Here is a 25,414-nt window from a genome sequence, read left to right as displayed (position 1 = left end):
GTGCACTCTTGCGTTTTCGGAATAATACAAGTTTCTGACAACCATTCATTCACCTGGCGTAGTGGCGTGCGCCTGTAATCCGGCGACTCGGAGGCTTGGGTTGGAGGATCGTTTGAGGACGGGAGCTCTGCGCTGGGCTGCGCTATGAGAGGGTGTAGGGCAGCCCGGAATCATGGCGAAACCCAATCCTTATCCCTGTGTCGTAAGAGGCGACCAGGGTTGCGTCAGGAAGGGCATCCGGCATAAAACCTGTGCCAAATCAGTATCATAACGGATGATCCGCTGTGGTGACCCCTAATGGGAGCAACCGAAAGAAGAACAACAACATTACAACCATTCATTCATATCAAAAAGTGAACTAACTTCATACATTTATTTGCGAGATATACCCAACTGCTGGGAAATCTACGGTATCTCTTAATCATGCAAGGAATCAACAGAACGTTCATCGAATTATAAAAATTGTTGGAGGAAGCAAGGAGAAGCTATTTCTGGTGTTAACCCTTCGTTGGATTTGCAGAGAAAGCTCTCCTGCTTCGACAAAAGGTTGACTTCTGAAAGACCAACTTCTCCTTGCTCGAGTCCATCCATTCTCGTACGTGTCTGCCGATGTAGATCAACACTAGCCTTTGTGAAGGTCTGCTTCCCAATTTATTATTGGACTTCGTTGTACCACTTGTGTCTATCGGAGGTAAACCTGAGAGACTGTCTTGATGAATAATTTCACCAGTTTATCTGAACGAATAGATTGAGTTGCATATGGACTCCTTGAATGGGCATGAAGGGACTTTTATTGTGAAGTGAATGACTTTCACCATGGCAGTTCGTCTTTATTAAATCCACCTGATTGTGACGTGACACCAAGTGATACAACACTAGGCTTAAATTAGAAGCATATTCTGCACATTCAGTCTTTTTATGATGTTGAAATTTTTGTGGGGCTGTTTAGTCAATAAAATTAAGTCAATGGTATGTGCCTACTTTGATCTTGTTCAAATTAAGGTACACCTCCCATTCATGCAGCTTACGTAATGATGCTTAACTCTTTTTAGGTCTGACTGTTGGTGCCTTTCCAGCCAAACAGGTTTACCTATCCCTGTTAAATATGGTGTGTGAATGGATAGAAAAATATGCCAGAGATTTCAGGAATCTTAAAAAAAAAAAAAGAAAACTCCCAATATCAATCCGTTTAGGTACAGTACCTATTAAGTACTTGATAACGCAGTTGTCATGACCGAATTGATTTCATTAAATTCTCAAAATACATTCCACACCCTTGTAGATTCTTCACCAAGTTATATCAGGAGCGGGGGTCCAACTTGAGATGGTCCTCAAAAACGTAAATTACTTGCAGTTGGACAAATTATTGAGTGCATCTTTTGTATACAAAATATATAGGATTATGGAAGAGTGAGGTGATAGAAGGTATAAGGTTGAAGGCACTGCACTTCCATATTTGAGGCGGTGACACAATACATGGATGCAATGAGGGACGTATGAGCAGGAGGAGGAGAGAAGGGATGGAAAGAAATGTAGTAACCTGCAGATAGAAGCGTAGGGTTTGGCAAGGGTTAATGAAGATAGCAAATATCATGATAAGGGATGGAGGATGACCTGAGATGGTGATGTAATGCCATCTTGAAATTGTGGACGGAAGAGGGGGTTGAACAAATTGAAGGAGATCCCACAGGTGGGAGAAAAGAGTCGCAATGGAATGGAGGTGTGCAGTAAACATGAAATTTGGGAGTTTCAGAAGGAGGGATTTGCTGGAATGGCAATGTCTCGCTTTCTTTTTTTTAAAATTTCTAATAGTATCAGCACAAAAGCCCTGGCATCGAGGACAATGCAGGAAATATCTGGTAAATTAATGCTGACAGATTAGAACATGGCAGGAAGGCAAAGCAATTGAAGGTGCTCATGAAATTTACCCCCTTGTTAATTATTCTCCTTCTGGAACGAAAACCACACCCTCACCTTCACACACACGCACACACCTCCCCTTCGCTGCGTTTGGCTTTAAAAGCACTGAATCTCAAGTACAAATGTGAGCAATTGGGCTGAGGAGGTGGAGAGCAAGGAAACGCTATTTGGCTGGACATTGAAAAAAATCGTTCAAGCAACACAATGGCGTACTCCAGGTGTTTTATTCTGGCGATTGTTCTGGCAGGTGAGCTCTGCGTGTCTCACGTGTGAAAGCCACGTATCGTGAAAGTCTCATGATTCCGTGTCTTTCGTGTCGAAGAAACCTAACTGGAATCAATATCTAAGAGTCCATGTTTTATAACCAATTGAAATACAAAACAATCGAATGATAAAAAAAAATTTCCCATAACTTTGAACCTTTATTCCTTGTCTAGCTGGTATGTTGTGGTTGAGCCAAGTATTTTAATGTTGATATCGTGTTTTGCTCGAAGCTCATAGGTAGAACATTGTCGAGTCGAGTTTTGAATTTTAAGCATGACAATCATTTTTCTCAACTTGTCACCTTCTTACCCTGTTTATTGAATACTTAGTACTGTTCAGCTTGGCGGATGTGCAGAGCACAGATACTGCTCTGGAAGATCGGACGGTACCTGAGAAATTGGGAGAACTGGGGTGGATGGACGAGGGCAGCACAGAGGAAGGAAGCGGAGGTTTGGAAGTCGAAGCAAGCAGTGGAGGAGGGCTACATTTACCCAGTGAGCAATTTTCAACTTCTTTTCCAAACATGCAGTCCAGGAGAGAAGAGGAGGTGAACTACAAGGAGGAGAGCAACACAAGGGAAGAAACGAATGACAGAGGAGTGAATATTCGACACAATAAAATGATGAGGATGTGTACCGGAAAGTTCAAACATTATTGTGTTTCCGGCACGTGTCGATACTTTTGGAAGCTGAACAAGGCGATTTGCTTGTGAGTAAAAAAAGCCAGTAAATGTTCCTTTCGGTGTTACTCATTGTAATTTCATTGTGTATAACTTTTGTTGAACTGACAAATTTTCTGCTTGAACCAGTCAGTGGTGAAAAATGCTTGCTTACCGTAACTGATCACAAAACTCCTTCCACTAAAGTTTGAATTGGGAATGGAATCACATGTTTCAAGAGTAACGTCTCATCATCTCCATACATTGGAAGTGATTCCATTACCATAGCAAGTTTTGTACTTCAAATTGGACATGCGACCGACCGATTGATGTCCTTATTTGAGATAATTGTCACAGTACAGATAGAGAAGGAAATTCGCCTCTACATTCATGCCATTCGTTTTTCTGATGATGTTTAATAAAGTATAGTCGTATTATATGTGCTGGAATTCTAATCTATATCTTCCGACAGCTGTGACAATGGCTTCACAGGAGAACGATGTTCCATAAAACCCATATTGAAAGCAACAAAGCCTCTGGATAACAAAGGCATACTACGAAATTCCACAATTCTCCCACTCACTGCAATTGCACTTGCTGCTCTAAGCCTCCTGCTATCTGTTTCAATCCTGCTGACTACAAGGTGTGTATTTGCATGAACATTAATAAGCTTGAAACCCTCAATTTATATGAAAACTGTCCCCTGAAATCACACGTGGCAAACATCATGCTGAGATGTTAAATCATTTATATTTAAGCTTCGAAACTGGTTATACTTGTCGTTATAATGGCAATGGTAGCAACCATTCATCTTTTGCTTTGCCTACACTTTACCATAACTACAAAACTCAAACCATTGCAGATGCCGAACAGAACACAACTACAATGTGGTGGCAGACCTCAAGAAGAGTAAACTTCAAAAGACTGCTCTTCTGTAGTCACAAACTGAGACTGTATGGGAATGCCATTATATTTTGGTACAATGCTCAGTGACTTTGTAAAAACTCGATGTACATTTATCATTTGCTCAGAAATCAACATTTGGAAATGGAATTTGATTGAAGTTGCAATATTTGGGGAATATTCAACACCGAAGCTTCCAGGTGTTCATGTGTGAATGATCGTATTTGACTCGGAAGTGCATACCAACACACACGCACACACGCACACACACACACACACACACACACACACACACACACACACACACACACACACACACACACACACACACACACACACACACACACACACACACTGCATCAGATCCCAAAAATTGGGAAAAAACACTTTGGTCCAGAAAAATAAGCATTCATGTTGGAAGTTCTTTACAAGTGACTGTTTGGCAGTGTGTTGGTTCAGAGTGAGGTTAACACTTGCATACCATCAATCCATCCATCCATTGGGACCATACTCTGTGCAGAGCGTTGTTGCTGCCGAAGCAGTCTCCTGGGCTTTTGGGCGCAATCCTGGACAGGTCGCCACTCCGACACAGGATACCGGCAAGCTGGTACTCATTTTGCCGACCTCAGGATGACAGGCAGAGTCAACCCCACCTGATATTAATTCAACAGCTAATCAGGATTTGAACTTAGGATTCTAGGATCCCAAGCCCACAACACTAGCCATTAAGCCAACACCAGGCATATTTTTGCATATGTGTATATTATTTATTTGCTGGAGAACAAATTGTGATAGAGGGTCTACGTTGGTAACACGTGAGCTCAGCTATCACTGCGAGTATGAAGTTATCACTGACAAGATGTAGTAGTTCCTGGTTCGGTCCACACTTTTTACGCCTTTAGGAGCCTTAAGACACTTTAGATCCATTCGACGCTTTAGACCCCTTTGATACTTTAGACTCTTAGACCATTAGACTCTTTTTATGCTTTTTAAGATAAAAAGAGTCTAATGACTAAGACTTTTTAAGATTTTTAAGATAAAGATAAAATAAAGATTTAAGATAAAGCTTTTTAAGATAAAAAGAGTCTAAGACCTTTAAGATACTTTTATACCCCTTATAAAATGGGAAAATATCCACCTGAAATCATTTTTGACGACCTATTTTGCATACCATTCGTGTCACATCACTAGTTGCAATGACGAATTGAAACTGATATCTCCAAGCGAAACTGATGTTGGAAACGAAAACTGAAACGACTGATCTATGAATCATCAAATGGGAAACCAGAATGAAATGCTGTGAGAAATAGTGAATGGAAATTATCGAAAGCAAAGCTATGGGGAGTATAGAGAGAAGGGGGTGGGTTTGGGCTAAAGAAGTGATCTGGAGAGGGAGAGGTGACTTGCGGCGGTCAATTGGCACAGAGAGGACATTGGTGATCTTTGGTCAGCCGATAGGCTCAAAATGTGCTGAAATCCATTCGCCAGTCGAGCTTCCATAATTTCAACCTTGCTCCAAAGCAATACTTCAGAGGTGCATAATATGCATTAATTGGAAATCTTAGCTGGTGGAATTGAATAGGGTTACCAAGGTTAAGAGCTCCACCCACTGCAATGTTTTCTCACTGAATATTTATGCTGAAATACCGTTTCTACCAATACACGTTATAAAAAAATTGCTCATTTGAGGTGAGACATTGACGTACCTATCGGAGATGGGAACCTGGCTTGTAAATGACAAGCCAGCGAGAGAAAGGCGACAAGAAAAGCCAGTCATCAGTATGTTTTCTGTGTACATGATCATGCCAGAGTTCTGCGTGTGTCACTTGTGCTATATTTTTTAAAAATAAACGCAAATTGGGGCTAAACCCGCCTGTTGCTCGGACATCGAACAATCAAATAACTTTGGGTTTTGTGACAAAAAGGTATATATATATATATATATATATATATATATATATATTTAAACTAGACAGTTCATAGACCACCTTACCCCATGCAGTATTAAGAAAAAAGGACATGGGAAGGGTATGCGAGTTGAAAATTTGATTGGTCGAGACAAAAAAAATGCCATAATATTGTATCCAAGTACTGCTAAATGGAAGGTTTTTGAAGGTGCCAAGGAGGTGATTTGTGTTCTTCAGTGTTCAAGTATATAATTAAATTGAAATAAAATAAAGATTTTGAAGGTTGTCGAATTATTTTTTTGGAGGCTTACTGCTGTTGATTCAGCATCTGTTACACCACCTTATTTAATACATTGCATTAGTTCTTCGTGCCTATTGTTTGTGTCCTCGAACAGAAAACTTTATTCACTATAGTTTGCAGCAACATTGTTCTGTATTTGACAAAATTACTGATTGCATCAGCATCATTTGGACTGAGCTCCTTATATTACTACAGCAAAACATAGGTTATTGAATGTTAAATTAACTTTTGAAAATGAAGTACAATTGGGAAGGAAAGTTGGATCGCTGGCAGATTTATCTTTCTTTTTTTTTTTGGGGGGGGGGTGGATAGCCTCCAAATTATCCAGGGAGCAAAGGACTTTTCATAAGCTTGGTGTTGACGTAACAGTTACGGTGTCTGGCTTAAGATCTTAGGGTCTTTAGTTCAAGCCACTGCTCCCATTAAATAACACCAGGTGGGTTGACTCAGCCTGTCAGCCTTCTGAGGTTGGCAAAATGAGTAAGTACCAGTTTGCTGGTAACGGGGGCACTGCATCAGAGGCACAGTTGTGCCTCCAGAAAATGATGCAACCAGCAGCTACCGGCTGCATACAAAACAACAACAAGGACTTTTCATTTCCATTGGCATATGATACAGCTGCAGAGCACCTCATGGAGGCAGTTATAAAACAATGGTCTACTCGTGCAAAAGACAGATTAGTACGAGTTTCTTGAATGTCTACCTGAGAATGCCAGCAGACGTTCACCCAGCCTAACGTTCCGTACAACGGGTGATGCCCCTTCCCAGTGAATGTCAAAGGTGGCAGTTTGTAGTTAAGTGAGTATCAAATCTAGACTAGACATTTTAAATGTGGGTACACAACTACTCGGTTACCCTGTCAGCCTTCGCAAGCTGCTATGTATCAGTATATCTGCAAGTCTGTGTATCAGTACAGTATGTCCGAAAGCTTTCGATCAGAAAGGTTGAACCCCAGGAAGTGCACTGCTTGATAGTTATGTGTTTGTTCTACACAGCCCTGGATTAACCATTAAGCAAAATAAGCATGTGCTTATGGCCTCAAGTGAAGAGGGGCCCCACAGAGTTTTTTTTCCAGTGCCAGATTTACAATGGACCATGGTGAAAATGTTGCAGCTGAACCAAGGCCCACAAAAAGGGGGCCCACACATTAAATGAAAAAAAAATACATATCCAAGAATATAATTTTTTTTACACATTTTTTTTAATGCAAAGTAATACTGATGACGTAGCGTTTACTGTAAATAAATCTTACCGTAAGTTTTGTTTAATTTCGAAAAATAAAATTTCATTTTACGGTTTAGTATTGTTTTTATTTTGGATTATATATATATATATATATATATATATATATATATATATATATATATATATATATACATATATATATATACATATATATGGGGTACCATAATCTTTTCAGTGCTTAGGGCCTCTAAAGGTCTTAATCCAGCCCTTGTTCGACAAATCCTTTTCTGATGCACCCTGTCTCGAATGCATGCATAATGGAATGCATAATCACCACTTTTTAGACTGGTCACAACAAAATATAAGTTAATAAACACTTAACTGACATGTTCGTGCAGGATATGACTTCTTTTATTTGCCATTGTCGAGTTCTTGTCCAAAAATGGGGAAAAAACCCAAAAAACAACTCCACTTACAAGGCTCATTAAATAAATTTTTTTTTAGAAAAACCACCAACATTTGTAACTGTCAAAGGCAAATAAGGACGAGGTAGAATTGGAAACTATAGCTGCTCTTTAAAAACGTTCCAGTGTTTGTTTTCTTATCAGAATAATGTTAAGTTCTATTTTACGGCAGCTTTCCTTTCTTTTTCCAAAACTTTAGTCTCGGGTGATGCCATAAAGGTAATAATTGACTGCATGGACTCTGAACATTTCTCGGGAAGTTAGGAGGCTGGGGGAAGTGGGCAGTGAAGGAAATAACAAATTCACAGAGTGTAAGAGGGGGGAGATATGTTTGAATTTTTAGTGAAATAAAAAAGTATGGGCCTATAGACCTTCAAACCCCATTGCTGTATCTGTTCCTGGTGTGAATATATTTGCTACATTGTAACAATGCATTGATTGACTCAAGATTGTGTACCTCAATCAATGCTACCTGCATACTATCACACTAATGCTAACAAATGTCATGTTCAAAGCATTATCGTGTTTGCCTACGGAGTGCTCCTATTGAAGTAGAGATGCTTGTTGGAGTGCAATGTGCATGTATTGGTATTCAATGCAAATCACTGTTACTTTTCACAAAAACTAAAAGGATGTTTTTTTCTTGTTTTGTTTTCAATGTCTATTTATGAAATTATTGTAAATAATGAATATTTTTTTTGAATAAAAGACAACAACTTTACTTTGCCTTTTTTCAAAACCATTCTATTGTGCTATTCCATTGTCACATCAATCTTTGGAGTGGATGAAACGTCCTTGTAGTTTCTGCCAGAAGGTGCAGGTGTTGTGACAGGACACTATCACGCGTTCAGGCTTGTTACCTAAAGTTCTCAGTAACTACGTGCAGTCAAGGTCCCCTTTATGCAACCAACATGATATGTCATGCAAGTGAGGATTACTCGGTGGGCAGGTGCATCTATTACAAAAAACTCTTGCACTCGGGGTGAATTGTGTTGACTTCTTGCACTTCTTGATGCACGATGGTATCTTGACATGGTTCGGTGACATTGCGTTGAAATATATGTTTTCTAGAATACCTCTGATTAACAAAATTGAAGAACTTTATTGCAAGATTAGACGACACACAGTTATTTACAATAACACGAGTCACACTGTACTTTAGGGGGATTAAATCAAACAAGCACGAATACAATTATGGTTTCTCTCTGATGGAAACTGCAAATTGGTCTGTTACAGAGGTTACTCACAAAGATACTGGTTTTCCATTTTCATCGACAATTGCTTGGGTCTCTGTGTCATGACTTCCTGGCCTCACTATCAGGCATCCTCAGCTAGCTACATTTAAAAGCTGTTTTCAAAAGTCAGATAGTGAATTGGTATTCTCAGTTGTGAACAGTCTTTCCTTGGCACCACGGAGCTCATCACAAAATATAACATATTGTTTTTTTTAAATACGTTTCAAATCTCATGGATGAACACACTAACAGAGGGAGAGGATTAATAGATAAAATGAGGTGAAAGGGGGAAAAAACTGGAATGTTTTCCAGAAATTCACCGCAGCCTGCGGACAACATTTGTAGGGGCAAAAGGCAACAATGTCTCATTGGATGTAGAAAAGCTCAGAGGGAGAAATATTAATCACTATAAGGTAGCAGTGGGCAGCAGACTTGAATGCCCAGAGGGAACATTATGAAACAGACCCAGGAAAGCAGTTACAAGGGAAAGTAAAGAGGGGATAAAATAATGGAGGTGAGCATTAAGCTTGGAATCGGACACAGTAACAAGGTAAGGATTTCTTTTTGCATGAATGTAATTTGGTCGGAGGGGTGGGGGGAGGAGAGGGGGAGAGGAGAGGTGTATTTTGGTCAGGACTTCAGCTGAGAGGTGAATGGGAAAAGGAGAAGCAGAACAAAAAATGGTAAAACACTTCAAGGTCACAAAGCTGCCCATGGTGAGCAAGAAGCAGACCACGATACTCAACTTCCTGTCTGTGAGATACCAACCATATCGAGTAGTAGACTGCAAATGCTCAAGGGAGACAAGATGGGAGGAAAATAATGGGGTTGGTCATCATGCATCATGCAATGAATACAACTCTTTTGTTTTGGGGAGGATTCATTGGATTTACCTTGTGTCTCTGATCACAATCAGAGGCTAAGTGATTGGCATTTGGCAGCAGGAGGTGTAAGAACAAGATCTCTACATTCCTCAAGAAATACAACTTGTCAGGCTCTCTTTTCCTTTTACCCCACAAAATTAACCGAGCCTTGATGAATCCTGCAGTGCATGGAAGGCGATGAAAAACCAGAAAATTTATGAGGGGGATAAAACTACTCAACACGAGTTGTTGGGGAAGAAACAACTCTAAGTTGGGGAAGAAAGGAAGTGGTGGTGGGGGGGGGGGGAGGAGGGGTGACAGATAAAACGACAAAAATTATCCCTTATAGACCACAATAGGATTCAGTGGGCACAGTATGGTTTACTTTGCATGCAAAAGGTACACCTGTCTTCAGCCAACCTTGTTCTGAATTGTCTTGCATTTTATTCTCCAGCCACGTAAGGACTTGCACCTGGATCACTCAACAACATGTACGTTTTCCACTCACAAATACACATTTGTTTCATCCTTTACATCCATATGGAATTACTTGCCTGTATTACTGACTCTGACACTGTTTTTCCCTTCAGTCTAAGGTGGTGACTCAGTACCACCTCATGTTGTTCTTCATATGTACTTGCGTTCTTCCTACTCTGACTTTGTTTGTCCGATTCTCAATATTTCCATGTACTCCTTATCTCTGTCCATTTTCCACTAAACTTGACCAAAGTTCAATGATTGATGAGTAACAGTGCCCTGTGTAGATATCTACAACATTCCATTGGCCTTTTGTTGACATTTATCTTTCGTCATTCAGCTCTTCCATGAGTGTCTCTGCATGTACATAAAAACTCAGGGCTGGCAGGATAGCCACGAGGAATACACACTGGTTTCAGAGCTGTCTAACTTGAGTTTGAATCATGGGCCAACTTTAACTGTCCCTCTGGCATTTCACAGGCAGGACGACGCATCATTGTGTGTGCTGTCCCTCTGAAAGACGTTAAACTGGGTGTTCCATCTGCTAGCATTAATTAGTGGACGTTATAAATCACGCTGTCTTTTTCTAAGAGTAGGTGAGTTGTTCCTGATATTCTGGCTAAATTCCAAATTCCTGCCTGTACTGCGGATAGCAAGTTGTCTGGTGTCCTTTGAGGTTCCTTGACACAAAGGTATACTGCTTGCTATAACATAGTGGGGTTGATTTCTGGGCAGCTGTTTCTGCACTACAACCAAATTGACCAGTTGGTTTGCATGTTTAATGTGAACATCCTTCTTCAGATACCAACATTTATAAAAACCGATAATTTGCACCTGATGAGATCCATTTGAGCACATGCTCTTAATGTAGCCATACTAGGCTCATTTAATTATTGCATACCCAAAGCCAGTTCATGGTTCTGGGTAGGAAATGCACACATGTTGCAACAGGCATGGGTCTTTGTTACAACATGAGTTGCAGAGATGGAACTGTACTTTATAATAATACCAGCAAATACCACCCGTCGCTTCGCTGACAGGAATACAAAGAGAGAGGGGGGGGAAGAGGGTGAAGAGAGCGGGTGGGAGAGAAAGGGGGGAGGAGGGGGTAGAGAGAGAAGGGAGGGGGATGAAGAGAGGGGGAGGGGAGTGAGGAGTGGTGTGGGGGCAAGGAAGGAGGGGGGAGTGATGAGGGGTGGGGAAAAGGAAAGGCAGCATGAGGTGAGTGGAAGGGAAGGCAGACGTGTGGTGGAGTGTTAATTATGATTCATACTGTCTCAACAAAATGATTTTGCATGGAATAACAATGAAGATGGAAACAAAATAATGTCCAAAATATATTTTCTACCAGTCATACAATAAATGGAGATAAACACCACCCAGTCATGTCTGGAGACAAACATTGCCTGGAGATAAACACCAGCTGGACACATCCGGAGATAAACATCGTCCAGAGATAAACACCGCCCGGACACGTCTGGAGATAACCGCCGTCTGGAAATAACCAGCATCCAGATATGTCTGGAGATAACCACCATCTGGAGTGTCAAACAATGTGCGAATACAACTCTTTGGATGTTTATAAGCATTACAGCTGAAATATGATCAGTTCTAGAATATCTTCACCTGAGCCAGGTTTCAAAATTTAAAACGCAGAATTGATCTTAGCTGCATTTCTGACTGCTAAAAAGAAAAGTGTTAATTTCTCCAATTCACATCGGCCATGTCAAACAATGTGCGAATTGGACAAATGAACACTTTTTGTTTCGCAGTTGGAAGTGCTGCCAAGGTAAATTTTGCAGTTTAAGTTTTGAAATTTGGCTCAAGTTAAGAGATTCAGGAGGTGATCACATGAGTGGAAGCTAAATAAAGCCAACAACACTCAGAGATGTCTGGAATGTCAAACAATGCCCGAATTGGATGAATGAACACTCTTTTAGCAGTCGGAACTGCTGCTGAAGTCGATTAAGAAATTTAAAATGGCATGTACAAATGTTACTCTATTTTGCTTTATCTTCTGGGATGGTGCTTTTTGAAGGTACAGCCCCATGAGCATGCCAAAAATTTGAAGCCTCGGCCTAATGTCAGGTGTGCTTTTATTTTCTTTATTTATCAGTTATCCTATGGACGTACATGAATACTCGTTTTACTCTGTGCATGTTGCACATCATGTGCAGCACATTTCACCTCTCTACGCCTTGTATTTTTTTGTTATTTTTTTAAACGCTTCTGTCCACCGTCCTTGAGGCCTGATTGCAAGTCACCATCTACATTTCCAATCGAAGAGACGTAATTACTCTTTCATGAAAAAGGTTTTTCGAGTTTTTTTTTTAATCAGGAAAAATAGAACATCATGAACACACAGTCATGTTAAAAGATTGGCCTTCAAAACCCTACTCAAATCGTCCTCATGAAGGGGGACAGACAAATACACACTGTCATTGAATATATGAATCATATTAATTACCTTTTTTGAATTTATCAATCATATTTGTTGATACATCATTTTGTGAAATTTGGAAAATTAATTAGCTTTGGAAATGAATACACTTCATGCTTTTCCCTTGGAAATCACAACCGAAATTGGAAAACACTCATCAAGTGATGGATTCCAATCACTGTGATGCTGTGTAGATTTAAATAAAAACCCATGGAGGTATGATTCCTTCACTTACAGACAGCTCGGTGGGTTAACTAAGCTGACCGTCTTTGTCAGGTCAGGTCATGCCATATCAGATCTGGGACTTGCTACAGGTACCATGTAAACCTGTACTAACCTCTTCCATGGTCGGGTTGTCAGCGACTAAACTGTCTCCCCCACCAAGTTTTGTGGTGAGGAGGGTGTTAAAGGGCGGAGGAGCTCCTTGTGAGCCAATGGCCATCCATATCTAGACGTCCTCTTGCAGTTGGGTTACTTCTTATTAGGAGGTTGGTGGCAGGATTTGCACTCCGGCCACCATAAAAACCTTCATTCCACAAAACATTCTCGAAGCATAAAAAAATCTGAAAACCAACTCCGTGGGAGTACCTCCTGTGCAGTTTCCCTTCGCAGAGCAGCTCACCAGATGACCGGATTGGGGCAAAGCCTTTGGGACCCCCAATCTTTGATGATAGGAGGGAAACCACAGGGTAACATCCCGGGTTAAATTGCGGGAGAGTGTGTTGGGGTCGTGCTGAGGTGTCGTCCACCAGATGGTAGTCTCCTTGGGTTAACCTGAGGCAGTCACTTTGGGTGGGTGCCTGGAATGTCCTATCCCAAAGAGAGGATGATCTCCTGTCTCTGTTATCATCTTTGCTCAAGCGTTTGGACATCGGTATTGCAGCTCTCTCTGAGGTTCGAAGGCCGGATTGTGGCGAGATCATAGCGGGTGGTTACACAAACTAGTGGTCTGGCCGCACTGATGGTTACCATGCCAAAGGAGTTGCAGTAGCTGTGTCCAATAAGCTGATTCCAAAGATAATTGAGGTAACACCGGTCTACGAGCATATAATGACACTAAGGATTCGTTACTCCTTGGGTGGCATTTCCCTGGTCTCTGTTTATGCTATTTATCCCCTCTCGTGTTCAGTTGTCTTACCCTTCCTCCCGCCCTTGGTTTACTGAAGCTTGTGGTGAGGCAGTTGTCCTGAAACAACTTGCCTTTGCCTCATGGAAAGCAAACCCAACTGAGGGCAATCTCAGTTCTTTCCACAAAGCTCGGAACAAGTGTGTATCTACCCTCAGGAGAGCCAGAAAACAACATCTTTCTCATCTCAAGTCTGAACTCTCAAACCTCTCTCCCTCCTCAAAATCCTGGTGGCGTTTAATCAAATCTGTTTCTGGTGTATGTTCCCCCTCCATCCCCTCCCTTACCTCAAATGGCCGCACTGCTGATTCCACACGTGATAAAGCTGAATGTCTAAACTCGGTGTTTGCAGCTAAATCTTGTGTCCCAAACCCATCACTATCTCTACCCACTTTACCCAGTCGCACCCAACTGTCCCTGGACTCTGTATCCTTTCTCCTGACAAGGTGGAGAGCTTGCTTTCAAACCTCGAGTCAGATTCTGCAACCGGTCCAGACGGCATCAGCCCACGTGTCCTCAAAGCCTGCTCTTCTGCTCTTGCTCACCCTCTCTCTGTTCTATTCACCCTCTCATTTTCCCAAGGTCATCTGCCATCTGCTTGGAAATCTGCTAACATCACTGCCCTGCATAAAAAAGGTGCAAAAACAGATCCCTGTAACTACAGACCAATCAGCCTTCTCCCAATCATCAGCAAGGTTATGGAATCCATCATTGCTTCAGACATGTCCGTAGCCTGATGCTCTGACTGAGGCAAGTCATCTCACCGTGAAGGACGCATTCGATGCCACGCTCGAGTCTGTGGTTGATCAGTGCCTCAGACGAGATACACTTCTCATCTTGCGGGATTTTAATGCTTTGACTGGAGCTGATAGGGACGGTTATGAGACGTGTATTGGTCCTCATGGGTCTGGAACTGTGAACATGAATAGCACTAAGTTCCTTGACTTTGAAAGAAGTCATGGACTTAGGGTGGCTGTTTCATGGTTTCACCGCCACCAAGCTCATCGCTGGACTTGGTCTTCCATCGCTGGTTGTCTGGCAAAGGAGATTGACCATGTAATCGTTTATGGTCGCTGGAGGATGATCCAGAACTTGAGGGTATACCGGAGTGCTACGTTCCTCAATACTGACCACCGGCTTGCTGTAGCAACTCTCAAGTTGCACCTTAAATCCAAGAGAATGGTACCATCTAGGCCTCGGCTGGATGTTCGCAAGCTCAAGGATGAGAGGGTCGTTGAGGAGTTTGCGAACAATCTGAGTGGAGATTTGGGGGATCTGGCTGCTTTGGGAGATCCTGAAGAATTGTGGAGTGCCTTCAATACCACTGTCCTTGTTGTTGCCGGTGGATGTCTTTGAACTCACCATAGGGAACGGAATAATTTTGTCTCTCAAGGTACACTGGATACCATTGACCAGAGTCACTTGGCCAGGCTGAATGGCAGAGCTGAGCTGTTCAGGGAGTTGAGGCATAAAACTGTTTGTGGGCTAAGGGTGGACAAGGAGGCCTATGTGCGAGGAATCTGTGAGGGTGTAGAGCATCACCTGTGGTCAAGTGATTCTCGTCCTGATAACAGGGGAATCCACGCATTGCATTCATCCAAGCCCATCCCTCAGTGTACTGCAGTTAGAGCAGAGGGTGGTAGGCCCTTGACAGAAGAGTCCAAAGTGAAGGCCCGCTGGGCCGATTACTTTGAACGGTTGTATCAGGCTGATCCACCAGCTGTTGACTTGGATGTCAGGGGTGTTACAATCACTGTTGCCGACCCTCCATCAACTGTGGTCCACCTTCGTTTGTGGAAACAGGCTGCAGTGAACCGGTTGAAATGGGATCAAGCTCCAGGGATCTGTGGCATCCATGCTGAACTTCTCAAGGCTGGGGAAAATGCTACACTCGTGTCATTGCATGCAGTTCTGTGCTCTGCTTGGAACACAGACATCATTCCAACCAACTGGAAGAAGGGCCTTGTTATCTCTCTCTGGAAAGGGAATTGTGATCGCCAAGACTGCAACAACTAGCAAGATGTGACGCTGCTCTCATTGCTGGGCAAGGTCTTTGCTCAGATAATTATTGATGGGGTTTGCCACCAACTTCTTGCGCACCAGTGTCCAGAGCAGTCAGGCTTTACACCAAAGAGGTCAACGATTGACCGTATCCTTGCTCTTCGGGTCCTCACCGAACGCAGACGAGAGTTTCAGCAGGAGCTGCTTGCAGACTATGTTGATCTCTGTAAGGCGATTGATTCAGTGAATTGGGATTCCCTCTGGAGGATTCTTGGTCTTCGTGGGGTGCCACCAAAACTGACCGATCTGATGTTTGAACTCTACTCTGGCACTGAGAGTGCTGTGAAATGTGGTGGTACCATCTCTGACCTTTCCAGTTGTTACTGGAGTTTGTCAGGGGTGTGTACTGGTCCCCACCCTTTTCAGCACTTGTATGGATTGGATTCTTGGGAGGAAGTCAGAGAGATCAAGCTGTGGTGCATCATTTGGGAATCTCAAGATCTCTGACCTTGATTTCGCAGATGATGCAGTCATCTTTGCGTAGACTATCGATATCCTTTTTGGGGCACTCGAGGTGCTGAATGAGGAGTCGGGGCTGCTGGGGTTATGGGTTTCCTGGGTCAAAACTAAGATCCAGGCTCTCAATGACATGTTGTATGCTGCTGTCCTGTCTGTGCCTGTTTGTGGTGAGGATGTTGAGGTCGTGGAGAGATTCACTTACCTTGGCAGTGATATTCATGTTTCTGATGTCTGTGAGTCAGAGGTCAATGGACATCTGGGTCGGGCCTGGGGAGTCATGGATTCACTGGATCATGGGGGGTGGCGCTGCCGGTACCTGTGCGGGAGGACGAAAGTCCCAGTCTTCAGGTCCTTGGTGCTTCCAGTCTTGCTCTATGGATGTGAGACTTGGACTCTGACCAGGGATCTGAGATGGAGACTTAATTCCTTTGGTAGCAGGTCTCTTTGGAGAATCCTTGGCTATCACTGGTCAGATTTTGTGTCCAATGAGCGGTTTCTTGGAGAGACTTAAATGAGATTTGTTACCTGCATAGTCGGTGAACATCAGCCGTGGCTATATGGACATGTGGCTCGTTTTCCTGATGCTGATCCTGACGCGAGGGAGCCTCATGAGTGGAGGAGGCCAACAGGCCGACCACATTCCTCATGGTTGCATCAGGTTTATCGGCATCTCAAGGAGAAGGGTTGGGCCAGGAATCTGCCTGGGGGATGGCCAGATGGAGGTCCCTGGAGTTCCGGCGAAAAGTGGACGCAGCAACGCGCTGCTCTGGCGCATGCTCCCATACCTGACCTGACCTGACCTTACCTGACCACCTTCACTATAATTGTGACACCCCAAGGTATTTCCACCAAACTTCATCACGAGCTTTATACTTTTTGCACTCAAAAACTTTACTTCTCACTGACAACAGTTAATAAGCTTAAAAAAAAAAATGTTGTGGTCTCCCTAAGAATAGTTGTTAACTTACTCCGCATGATGGATGGCCAACTTTGTACTATGGTCGTGCACAGAACAAATAGGTGAGCCAATTCAGCTGTTTATTTTATACTATATGGTTCTTGGAGGAGCTAAACAATAAATGGAAGCAGGTTTACAAGCTAATCACGGGCATGGAGGAGATTGACACCTCCAAGGAGGTAAGGAGGATTAATAGATAAATGAGGAACAACACACTGAAGAGGAACAGAATGCGAACGATTGTGTGTGGAAGGGATCATGGATGTGCATGGGTGAGTATATGAGGTAGTGATGGGCAGCACATCTAATAGACTGAAGTAAAGACAACGAGACAAGGACACAGAGAGCCAATTCCACTGCTGTGTTAAATCAAACTACTGTGTTGAACGATCATGACTGTTGAACGAAGGTCATGTTTTCACCCTATCTCTGTCTGTCAGTCTGGGAGCAGGATATCTCAAAAAGTTGTGGACGGATTCGGACGAGACCTGGTGGACGGGTTGGGTGTGTAACAAGGACAAAATGATTAGATGTTGGGGGAAATCCGTAAAATTTTCAATTTCGTTAGTAAATCTTCACTATTGAGTGAGAGATGGCACCAAAAACAATGTTCCATTCCATTGGGACCATACTCTGTGAAGAGCATTGGTTCTGCATCAGCAGTCTCTTTGGCTCTTGGACACAATCCTGGACAGGTCACCACTCCGACACAGGATACCAGCAAGCTGGAACTCATTTTGCCAACCTCAGAAGGATGACAGGCAGAGTCAACCCCACCTGGTATTAATTAAACAGCCAAGTGAGATTTGAACTGAGGATCCTAAGCCCACCACCCTAACCATTAAGTCAACACCAGGCATAAAAACGATGGATACCATGATATTTCAAAAGGTTGTGGATGAATTATGTCAAAACTTAGTGGATGAGTTTGTTCCAGATCCAGATCCAGATTATTCAAGATCATATTTTGAGGACGAAGTTGCGTGCGATGTGTTTCTGTTCTAATATCACTGAACCCCAGGCAACCTTCAATTGTCTGAAAATCTGACAACTGTCAATTCTAACAACTGTGTCGACTCGGGCAACTTTTCCTTTTGGTGATGTTTTGTGGATCCTTTTATTTTTCAGTTGGTTTTGTAAAAAGTTTTCCCTTTTCTTGTGCCCCCAACCCCCAAGTCTTAGTCGCAGAACATGCTTTGCAATTAATCAATGGTCTCCTTTTACGATGAACGTTAAAATAGATGGATCAATGTGGTCATTACAGACGACAATTTTAAAGTAGTGATCCATGTGAATACCCTGTGGATCTCTCTTTTTTTCTGCTACTTCTATTTTGATTCCTGTTTTTTTTTCTTTATTTTTACTTAATCAAGTCTTTGATTAAGATCAATAACAAGAACAATATTCTGGTTGCTATACTCAATGATTCATTTCATGTGTAGCCTGTGGCTGCTGGTTTGCATAATTGCTGGGAGTGCAGCGACACCGCTGGCGCAGTGGCCCTGTAGATCAGGGCGGGAATTTGGAATTTGGCCATGGTGCCGGCGATAGCTTGTCTACTCTTCGCAGAAGGACACAGTGGGATCTTTTACATCCACCAAATGATGCCTTTAGATGGGACGTCCAGTTTAACGTTCATCCGAGGGATGGCACACACGTCGCTGAATTACCCCACCTGTGAAACACCATGATAATAGTTTATAGCTGAGCTGAGATTCAAACCCAGGCTAGACAGCTTTCAGGTGAGTATGCGGGCCTCCAGGTCATCCTGGCAGTCCTGGTTGCTATGGCGTGACAGAGGATGGCAGGTAATTCACAAGTGACACACTTGCCTTTGATCTGCTTGTCTGGATGTGATCGCAATCCAGAGTATAACCTGTCACCCTGGTATTTCGAAAGACTGTGACGCTGTTATTATATTGGAGATATACCATACCTGTCACCTTTGTATGGCATCCTTTTTATAAGAGGAATGTCAGCACCCAAGATGCCCGCTGGATTCACAGTCAAACACAAACTGCGTGGACTGGTGTTCAATGTAGAGCAGACCTGGTGGGGAGAGGTAGGTTGACCCTTCCCTGAATAACAGTGATGAGCCAACAAGGTTTTTATGGACAATTAAACATTGACAAGGCAATTCTGCTGAGGGGAAGTCAGTTTTTCAGAAGATTAGACTCAAAAACCTTTTTTTTTACTCTTTTCTTCAGCAGGATTAAAATCAATAACCTCTCAAGCGCTAGCCCAGTGACATTACCATTGTTCTACCGGTGTCCTGACTTTGTGAGTGGTTCGCATTTCTGACCACAAAGACAACTTGAGATGCGCAAGCCACAGTACATTTACAGGAAAGTTAAGAATGACATGGGACCCAGTTGGTGATAAATAGCCGGACCCAGTTGGTTCAGCCGGATAGTCACGTCAGTTTTCCCCCGGAACAATACACTACCCCTCCCTGCACTGGTGTCTTCACCTCCACCCCTGCAACCTAGCTGTGCCTTTAAAGCTCCGACTCTCGGCAACAATCACAGAGCAACTGTGCTGAGCACACTGGGAGGCGACACAACTGGTATCAAATATCTGCAGAATTTTACACGTGTTACAATGAAGTTCTCTTGGTCAATGGTTATACCACTTGCCATGGCAGGTGAGCTTTCGAGGTCGAACTACGAGTAGTGAGTAGTGCTTGCTGGAACTTTTATACTATGAAGTTTCGAAAATGTAAAAAAAAATCAAAATCTCTTCTCGACATCCTGCTTGAAAGTCACGATTATTCTTTCCGGGATGCTTTTGACTCTCGTATACATTTGAAGCACCAGTTTCATGCAATATTAATAATGCTCATTTCTGCGTTGTGCTATTTTTCATTCTGGATGGTCACATGTTTAGGATTGTCCCTCTATATGCTGTATTTTTTAACACTCTTTTCTTGAATGGCCACGTATTAGCACTTACTGGATAAACCAAGTTGCAGTACTGACTGTATGAACGTCAAAGAAATTTCAAAGTGAATGTTTTCCTCCTTTCCTCCCCTTCTCACCTGTACCACACCCTTCCCTGTGGGCATGCAGTGCTCCTCATCCCATGGGATGTGCACAGCACGGAAGTTTCTCTGGAAACGAGTACAGACCTCGAAGAGCTGGAACTGCTTGAACAAGGCAGCGCAGAAGGAGAAAATGGATTTCTCGTGAGCACAATGAGCGAGGATGAAGGAGTGCTGTCGCCTACGGAGTACCCTATGGCTCCTGTACAGGCATTGCAGTCCAGAGGAGAAAAGGAGCCAAAGCCAGAGAAGGAGAAGAATAAGAGGAGGAGGAGGAGGAGGAAGGGTCACAAAGAGAGGAGGCAAGGAGGCAAGAAAAGAAAATCGAAATGCAAAGAAGAATACAAAGATTACTGTGTTAATGGGACGTGTATATACAGGAGGAAGATGAAAATGCCAAGTTGCCTGTGAGTATACAAACCTGAAGCTGACATGTTTTGCTGTGGGTGTGGTTTCATTACAGTGACGTCATCATTCTATCTGGCAGGCTGTTTGCTCTGTTTATTTTCAGCAATGTGTTTATTTATGTTCTTTTGGAGTCCATGGAAGAGCATATGTTCCATATAAAACTGCTGTAACTGTTAGTGGAAAACTAGAAAGAGGTTGGAGGACTCATGGTGGATTGATAAACGAGTTTTTGGTCCACCTGTGGCATGTTTGCTAACAAGTCTCGCATCATGCAAATCTGACACAAACACAAAGCTGCCCTTTTTGTCACACTCCATTTTTCGTCTGTCCTTTTCCTTATACCTTGTATATCTTGAGAACAGAATATTGTTGGCCAGCAAGCTTAGCAGATGCAATGGGGGCCCCATGGGGAGAGTGTTGAATGTGGTGAGGGGAGGGGGGTTTGGGAGGAGGGCGGAGGGGGGGATAATAGTGATGGCGTATGTGATCACAACCAAATTTAGTCCACACAATGGGGAGTAAAATAGGGGGTAGGTGGTGCGGGGAGGAGGGAAGGAGGGTTTCTCAAAATCTGGGTCTGGCTCCTCACATCAGCCCTAGTGCTACCAAATCTGGCTTGCCTAATGGGGGATTTATGGGGGGGGGGGAATTAAATTATAACCTTTTATGGATTATTCAATTTATTGGGATTTGGCATGAGTGGGGGTGGGGGGGTCTCTGTAATGGATTAAGTAATGACATCCACACATGTCGAACAACTAAAACAACCAAAAAACAAGTTATTAGCTTTAATGGATGTTGAAATTGATTAGGGGGGGAGGAGGTTTGGAATAGGGGGAAGGATAATCTTTTTAACCCCTTTAATTTGTCATAACCAACTTTTTTAAGGATAGTGCAGACCCCTTGATGAGTAGAATATGGGGTGGGGGGGATAGAGGTTTTGGGAAGTGAGAAGTGGTTACTTGTGTTTGTTGATTTGAGAACAGTGGGAATGTAACAAGTAGACCCCCACTTGTTAATTTTTTTTGTTGAAACTACTTAAGAAAAACTTGGCACTTTGTGTATATATATATATATATATATATATATATATATATATATATATACACACACATATGTTTGCATATCATGGATTATATCTTATTTGTGGAATCAGAAAACAATTATGTAATGATAGGATTAATGGCAAATTACACACAGAAAGTGCGGTGGGGTGGCGAGTGGAGGGGTAATAAATTGGCAAAAGATAGGAAGAGAGAAGAGTTTAGAACACCAGGAAGAAGGTTTGTTTGTTCATTCCTAGCTATGCATGCAGTAGTTGTGCAACAGATGCAGTGCCCCTTGTGGATTAGTGCAGGAATTTGGAAGTGGGACTGGATGCGAGTGATAACTCGCTATACTCATCATTAAAAGGGAATCTTTAACATCCAAAAATGAATGCCAGCAGAAGTGACATTCAGATTAACCTCTGCACAAGTGATGGACACTTATTTATGCAACACCCTGGCTGTAAAGCACCAATCTGTCAGTTCACCATCGAGATGAGAATTGAATTCAAACAAGACAGCTCAAACATAATCACACTACCTCCTCTTATATGAGGAGAAAGATGAAGGAAGGAAAGGACAATGCATGAGATATATGAGAGGTGTGAGAGAGGAATGTCAAACATCCAAACATCCAGCCAATTTTTTATTGAAAGAAAACTTTATATTATGAGCATATGTTCTTGTCTTTCATATTGTATTACTTCCTGTATGATGTTTTTACACATGTTGGACTTCAATCATAATTTAAGGATGTGTCTTTTTGCAGGTGTCAAAACAACTTTGAAGGTGAACGTTGTGATGAAAGGATCCCATTCAAAATTAAGAAAAGTTTGCAGAGCAATTCCACGACTCTATCACTCACTGCTATTGCACTTTCCTCTCTCAGCCTCTTGCTGGCTGTCTTGGTGTTGTTAGCCACAAGGTATGAATTTTATATAAATTTGATATTTCTCAACTTCCCCAGATATCCTGAAACAAACCCAAAACTTTTCACATATCATGAAACTTACTTGTATACAAATGTGAGAAGCAAAACTCTCCTGTTTATCACATTCTTGTCTGCATCAATAAATCTTCAAAAAGCACTCTGCTATGGTATTGTTGACAAATATGCTTGTGATGGTGATATTCTCATTCTTCATTGTTTTATTTGATCTGTCCTTCTTCTTTGTCTTTTGCTTTACCTCTAGGTGTAGACGAGAACATGACTACGATGTTGAGGCCGAGTTGGAGAAAACCAAACATCGAGAAGACGCTCTTCTCAAGACACAAACTGAGACTGCCTGGTGACGCCATCGTCATTGTAACATATGCTCTAAAAACTGTTCCTCTGTCATTCCACAGCCAAGACAACAGGATCTATTTTGAGATCCAGAATTCAGTTTGAGAACTCATTTTTTTAAGGAAGGAAATGTGAAGAGAGGCTCACATCCTCATCATTTCAATAACATTTGAGCAATGCTTGTAAAACCTTCATTAGAAAACAAAACAAACAAATCCACTATGACTGATCAAGTATAAGAGGTTGTCTGCTTCATCAAAGGTGAAGAGGTGATGATGGAGAACATATCAAGTAACATCGAAAAAAAACCCTTAGTTTGTAAGCTCACAAAATACATATCCATATCCAAAGAGTAAAACCTTGATCATGATCGTTCACTTTGCTGGTTGAATAATTATGAACCATTGTAATGAAAACTATTCCAATGGAAAAACGAGAACGGCACTCGGTAGAGCACACACCTCCGCCATGCTGAACGGTTTAAATTTTAGATCCCACTGATTGGCTGGATCTGAATCTGGACCTTAAGCAAAATCTCGTTGGCTTGTTCTTGTCACCTAACCAACTTATCCACCAAGTTTTGTTGTCGTCCGCCCACAACTTAAAAAAAAAAAAATCATGCTCGGCATCGTTTTTATCCCCATCTCTCAATGGTGAAGAATCATTTAAACATTCTAGTATCCGGAACTAGATTTTCATCAAAATTAAATCAATTCCTCCATGTCACACATCCAACCTGTTCACCAAGTTTGGTCCGAATCCGTCAACAACTTTTTGAGATATCTTGCTCATAGACAGACCGACATGGGTAAAACCAAAACCTCCATCCACATTTGCTCGTGGAGATAACAAAGTACAATCACTGATTGTGAGCTCTTGAGATTTTTAAAGCGGAAAGATGTTTGTACATAGGTAACTGTTATCAAATAAAAACTTTGTGCATTATCCCAATCATAATGTGCCAAGTTAATTTCTGACTTTGTGTTTCCATTTATGGATGGCATTGTTTAATTGCATATAGAAATAAACACAGAGTTAGTTTTCAGTATTTGAAAGAGTACTCCTTTTGAATCAGTATTTGATGCAAATAATTATTTTGAACTAGAAATCCTGCTTTCTGTTGTTTATTCAGTTATCAATGTAATATTTATTTATCGATTGTATTTTCTAAATACATTTTCTGAAAACAATTTTTCTTTGTGTCGACTCTGCCTCTTAGTTTTTGACTGATAGTAAATGTAACAGCAAACACCTTGGGCCAGCCTTGTGTATAGTGGGGCAACTTAGCTAAATATAGCATAACAATTGTGCATTTTGTGAGGAAAGCACCAAATTTGGCACACAAGTAGCCTACCATATTATGAACAGATTTTGGATATTGGGCCATCTCAAATTCAGCCGCTGATGGCTGTGGCAGCCATTTTCCACTGCCATCAAATTTTTTTAGATGGCCCAATATCCAAATCTGTTCATAATATGATAGGCTACTAGTGTGCCAAATTTGGTGCTTTCCTCACCAAATGCACAATTGTTATGCTAATTTTCCCCACTAGTACAAATATTCTCAATAGAGGGTGTAAAGTTCACATGGTTTTTGTTAATATCATTACTTGTCCACATTTTGTGGTAGACGTTTAGCAGCTTGGAAAGGGAAATGGTATGTGTAGTACGAAAATGAATATAATTATTGAAAAAAATTAATTAAACTTGTATGTGACCACATACATACATACATAAGTCGAATGCTGAAAAGTAAACATCAGTTTGAGTCTTCCGTTTTGAAACTAGAATCTGTTTTCAAAAAAGACAATCAAACGGAAAATCAAATACTGCATTGGAGTCATAAGAAGGAACCCGAAGAAGTAAAGAACAAAGATGGAGTCATTAGGAAGAACCTGGATAGGATTCGGGTTTCAGGCGCTACTCCCCAACCCTCAAATTCATCTCGGTGCAGCCAAGTGAGCCTTCGAGAAAAAATTCTGCAAGAATTTATTTCTCCTTAGAGAGATAGATTACAAAAGAGAGGAATATAGAGTAAAAAAAAAGATGAAAGAAAAGAAAAAGCAAGAATGAGAATGAATAAAGAGAATTGTAAAAGAGTACAAAGAAAAGTGAGAAGAACAAAGATGTTGGGAATAACCCGGATTAATAGATTTCAGCAGTTACTCCCCAGGCTCAAACGCAGCAACAGCACAAGCTACCAGAGGTCCATTAATGGGGAACCATAGTCCACACAGCATCAGGATATGATACAAACATAATCAAAGGTTCCATAGTGTTTGAACCATAGTGTCAGAATGAACCAAAAAGGTTCCATAGTGTCTTCCGTGAAGATTAGGCGAGTTATTGGGGCCACCCTGCACATAATTATTACAATTTTCATTCCCTTCAGTTGAACATGAGGTCTGAGTTGC

At 41.9% G+C, this 25,414-nt stretch overlaps 2 protein-coding genes across 2 annotated transcripts; both read left to right on the top strand.

Moving 5' to 3' along the window:
• The first annotated feature begins 2,012 nt into the window (after nt 1-2,012).
• Nucleotides 2,013-8,323, top strand: LOC147017979 (uncharacterized). Its single transcript, XM_085897117.1, has 4 exons — nt 2,013-2,167; nt 2,514-2,892; nt 3,315-3,485; nt 3,705-8,323. The coding sequence occupies exons 1-4, from the start codon at nt 2,125-2,127 to the stop codon at nt 3,778-3,780; spliced, it is 669 nt and encodes a 222-aa protein (XP_085753243.1). The 5' UTR covers nt 2,013-2,124; the 3' UTR covers nt 3,781-8,323.
• Nucleotides 8,324-19,706: 11,383 nt separating this feature from the next.
• Nucleotides 19,707-24,190, top strand: LOC147017978 (uncharacterized). Its single transcript, XM_085897116.1, has 4 exons — nt 19,707-19,865; nt 20,290-20,668; nt 22,485-22,640; nt 22,909-24,190. Exons 1-4 carry the CDS (start codon nt 19,823-19,825, stop codon nt 23,006-23,008), a joined length of 678 nt encoding a protein of 225 aa, XP_085753242.1. The 5' UTR covers nt 19,707-19,822; the 3' UTR covers nt 23,009-24,190.
• Nucleotides 24,191-25,414: the final 1,224 nt, after the last annotated feature.

Source organism: Eptatretus burgeri, chromosome 10 (genome assembly GCF_056783735.1).
Source record: "Eptatretus burgeri isolate ZD-2024b chromosome 10, Ebu_testis_v1, whole genome shotgun sequence".
Classification (NCBI taxonomy): domain Eukaryota; kingdom Metazoa; phylum Chordata; class Myxini; order Myxiniformes; family Myxinidae; genus Eptatretus; species Eptatretus burgeri.
The sequence above is the reverse complement of the archived record's forward strand: the minus strand, read 5'-3'. Positions and strand labels throughout refer to the sequence as shown.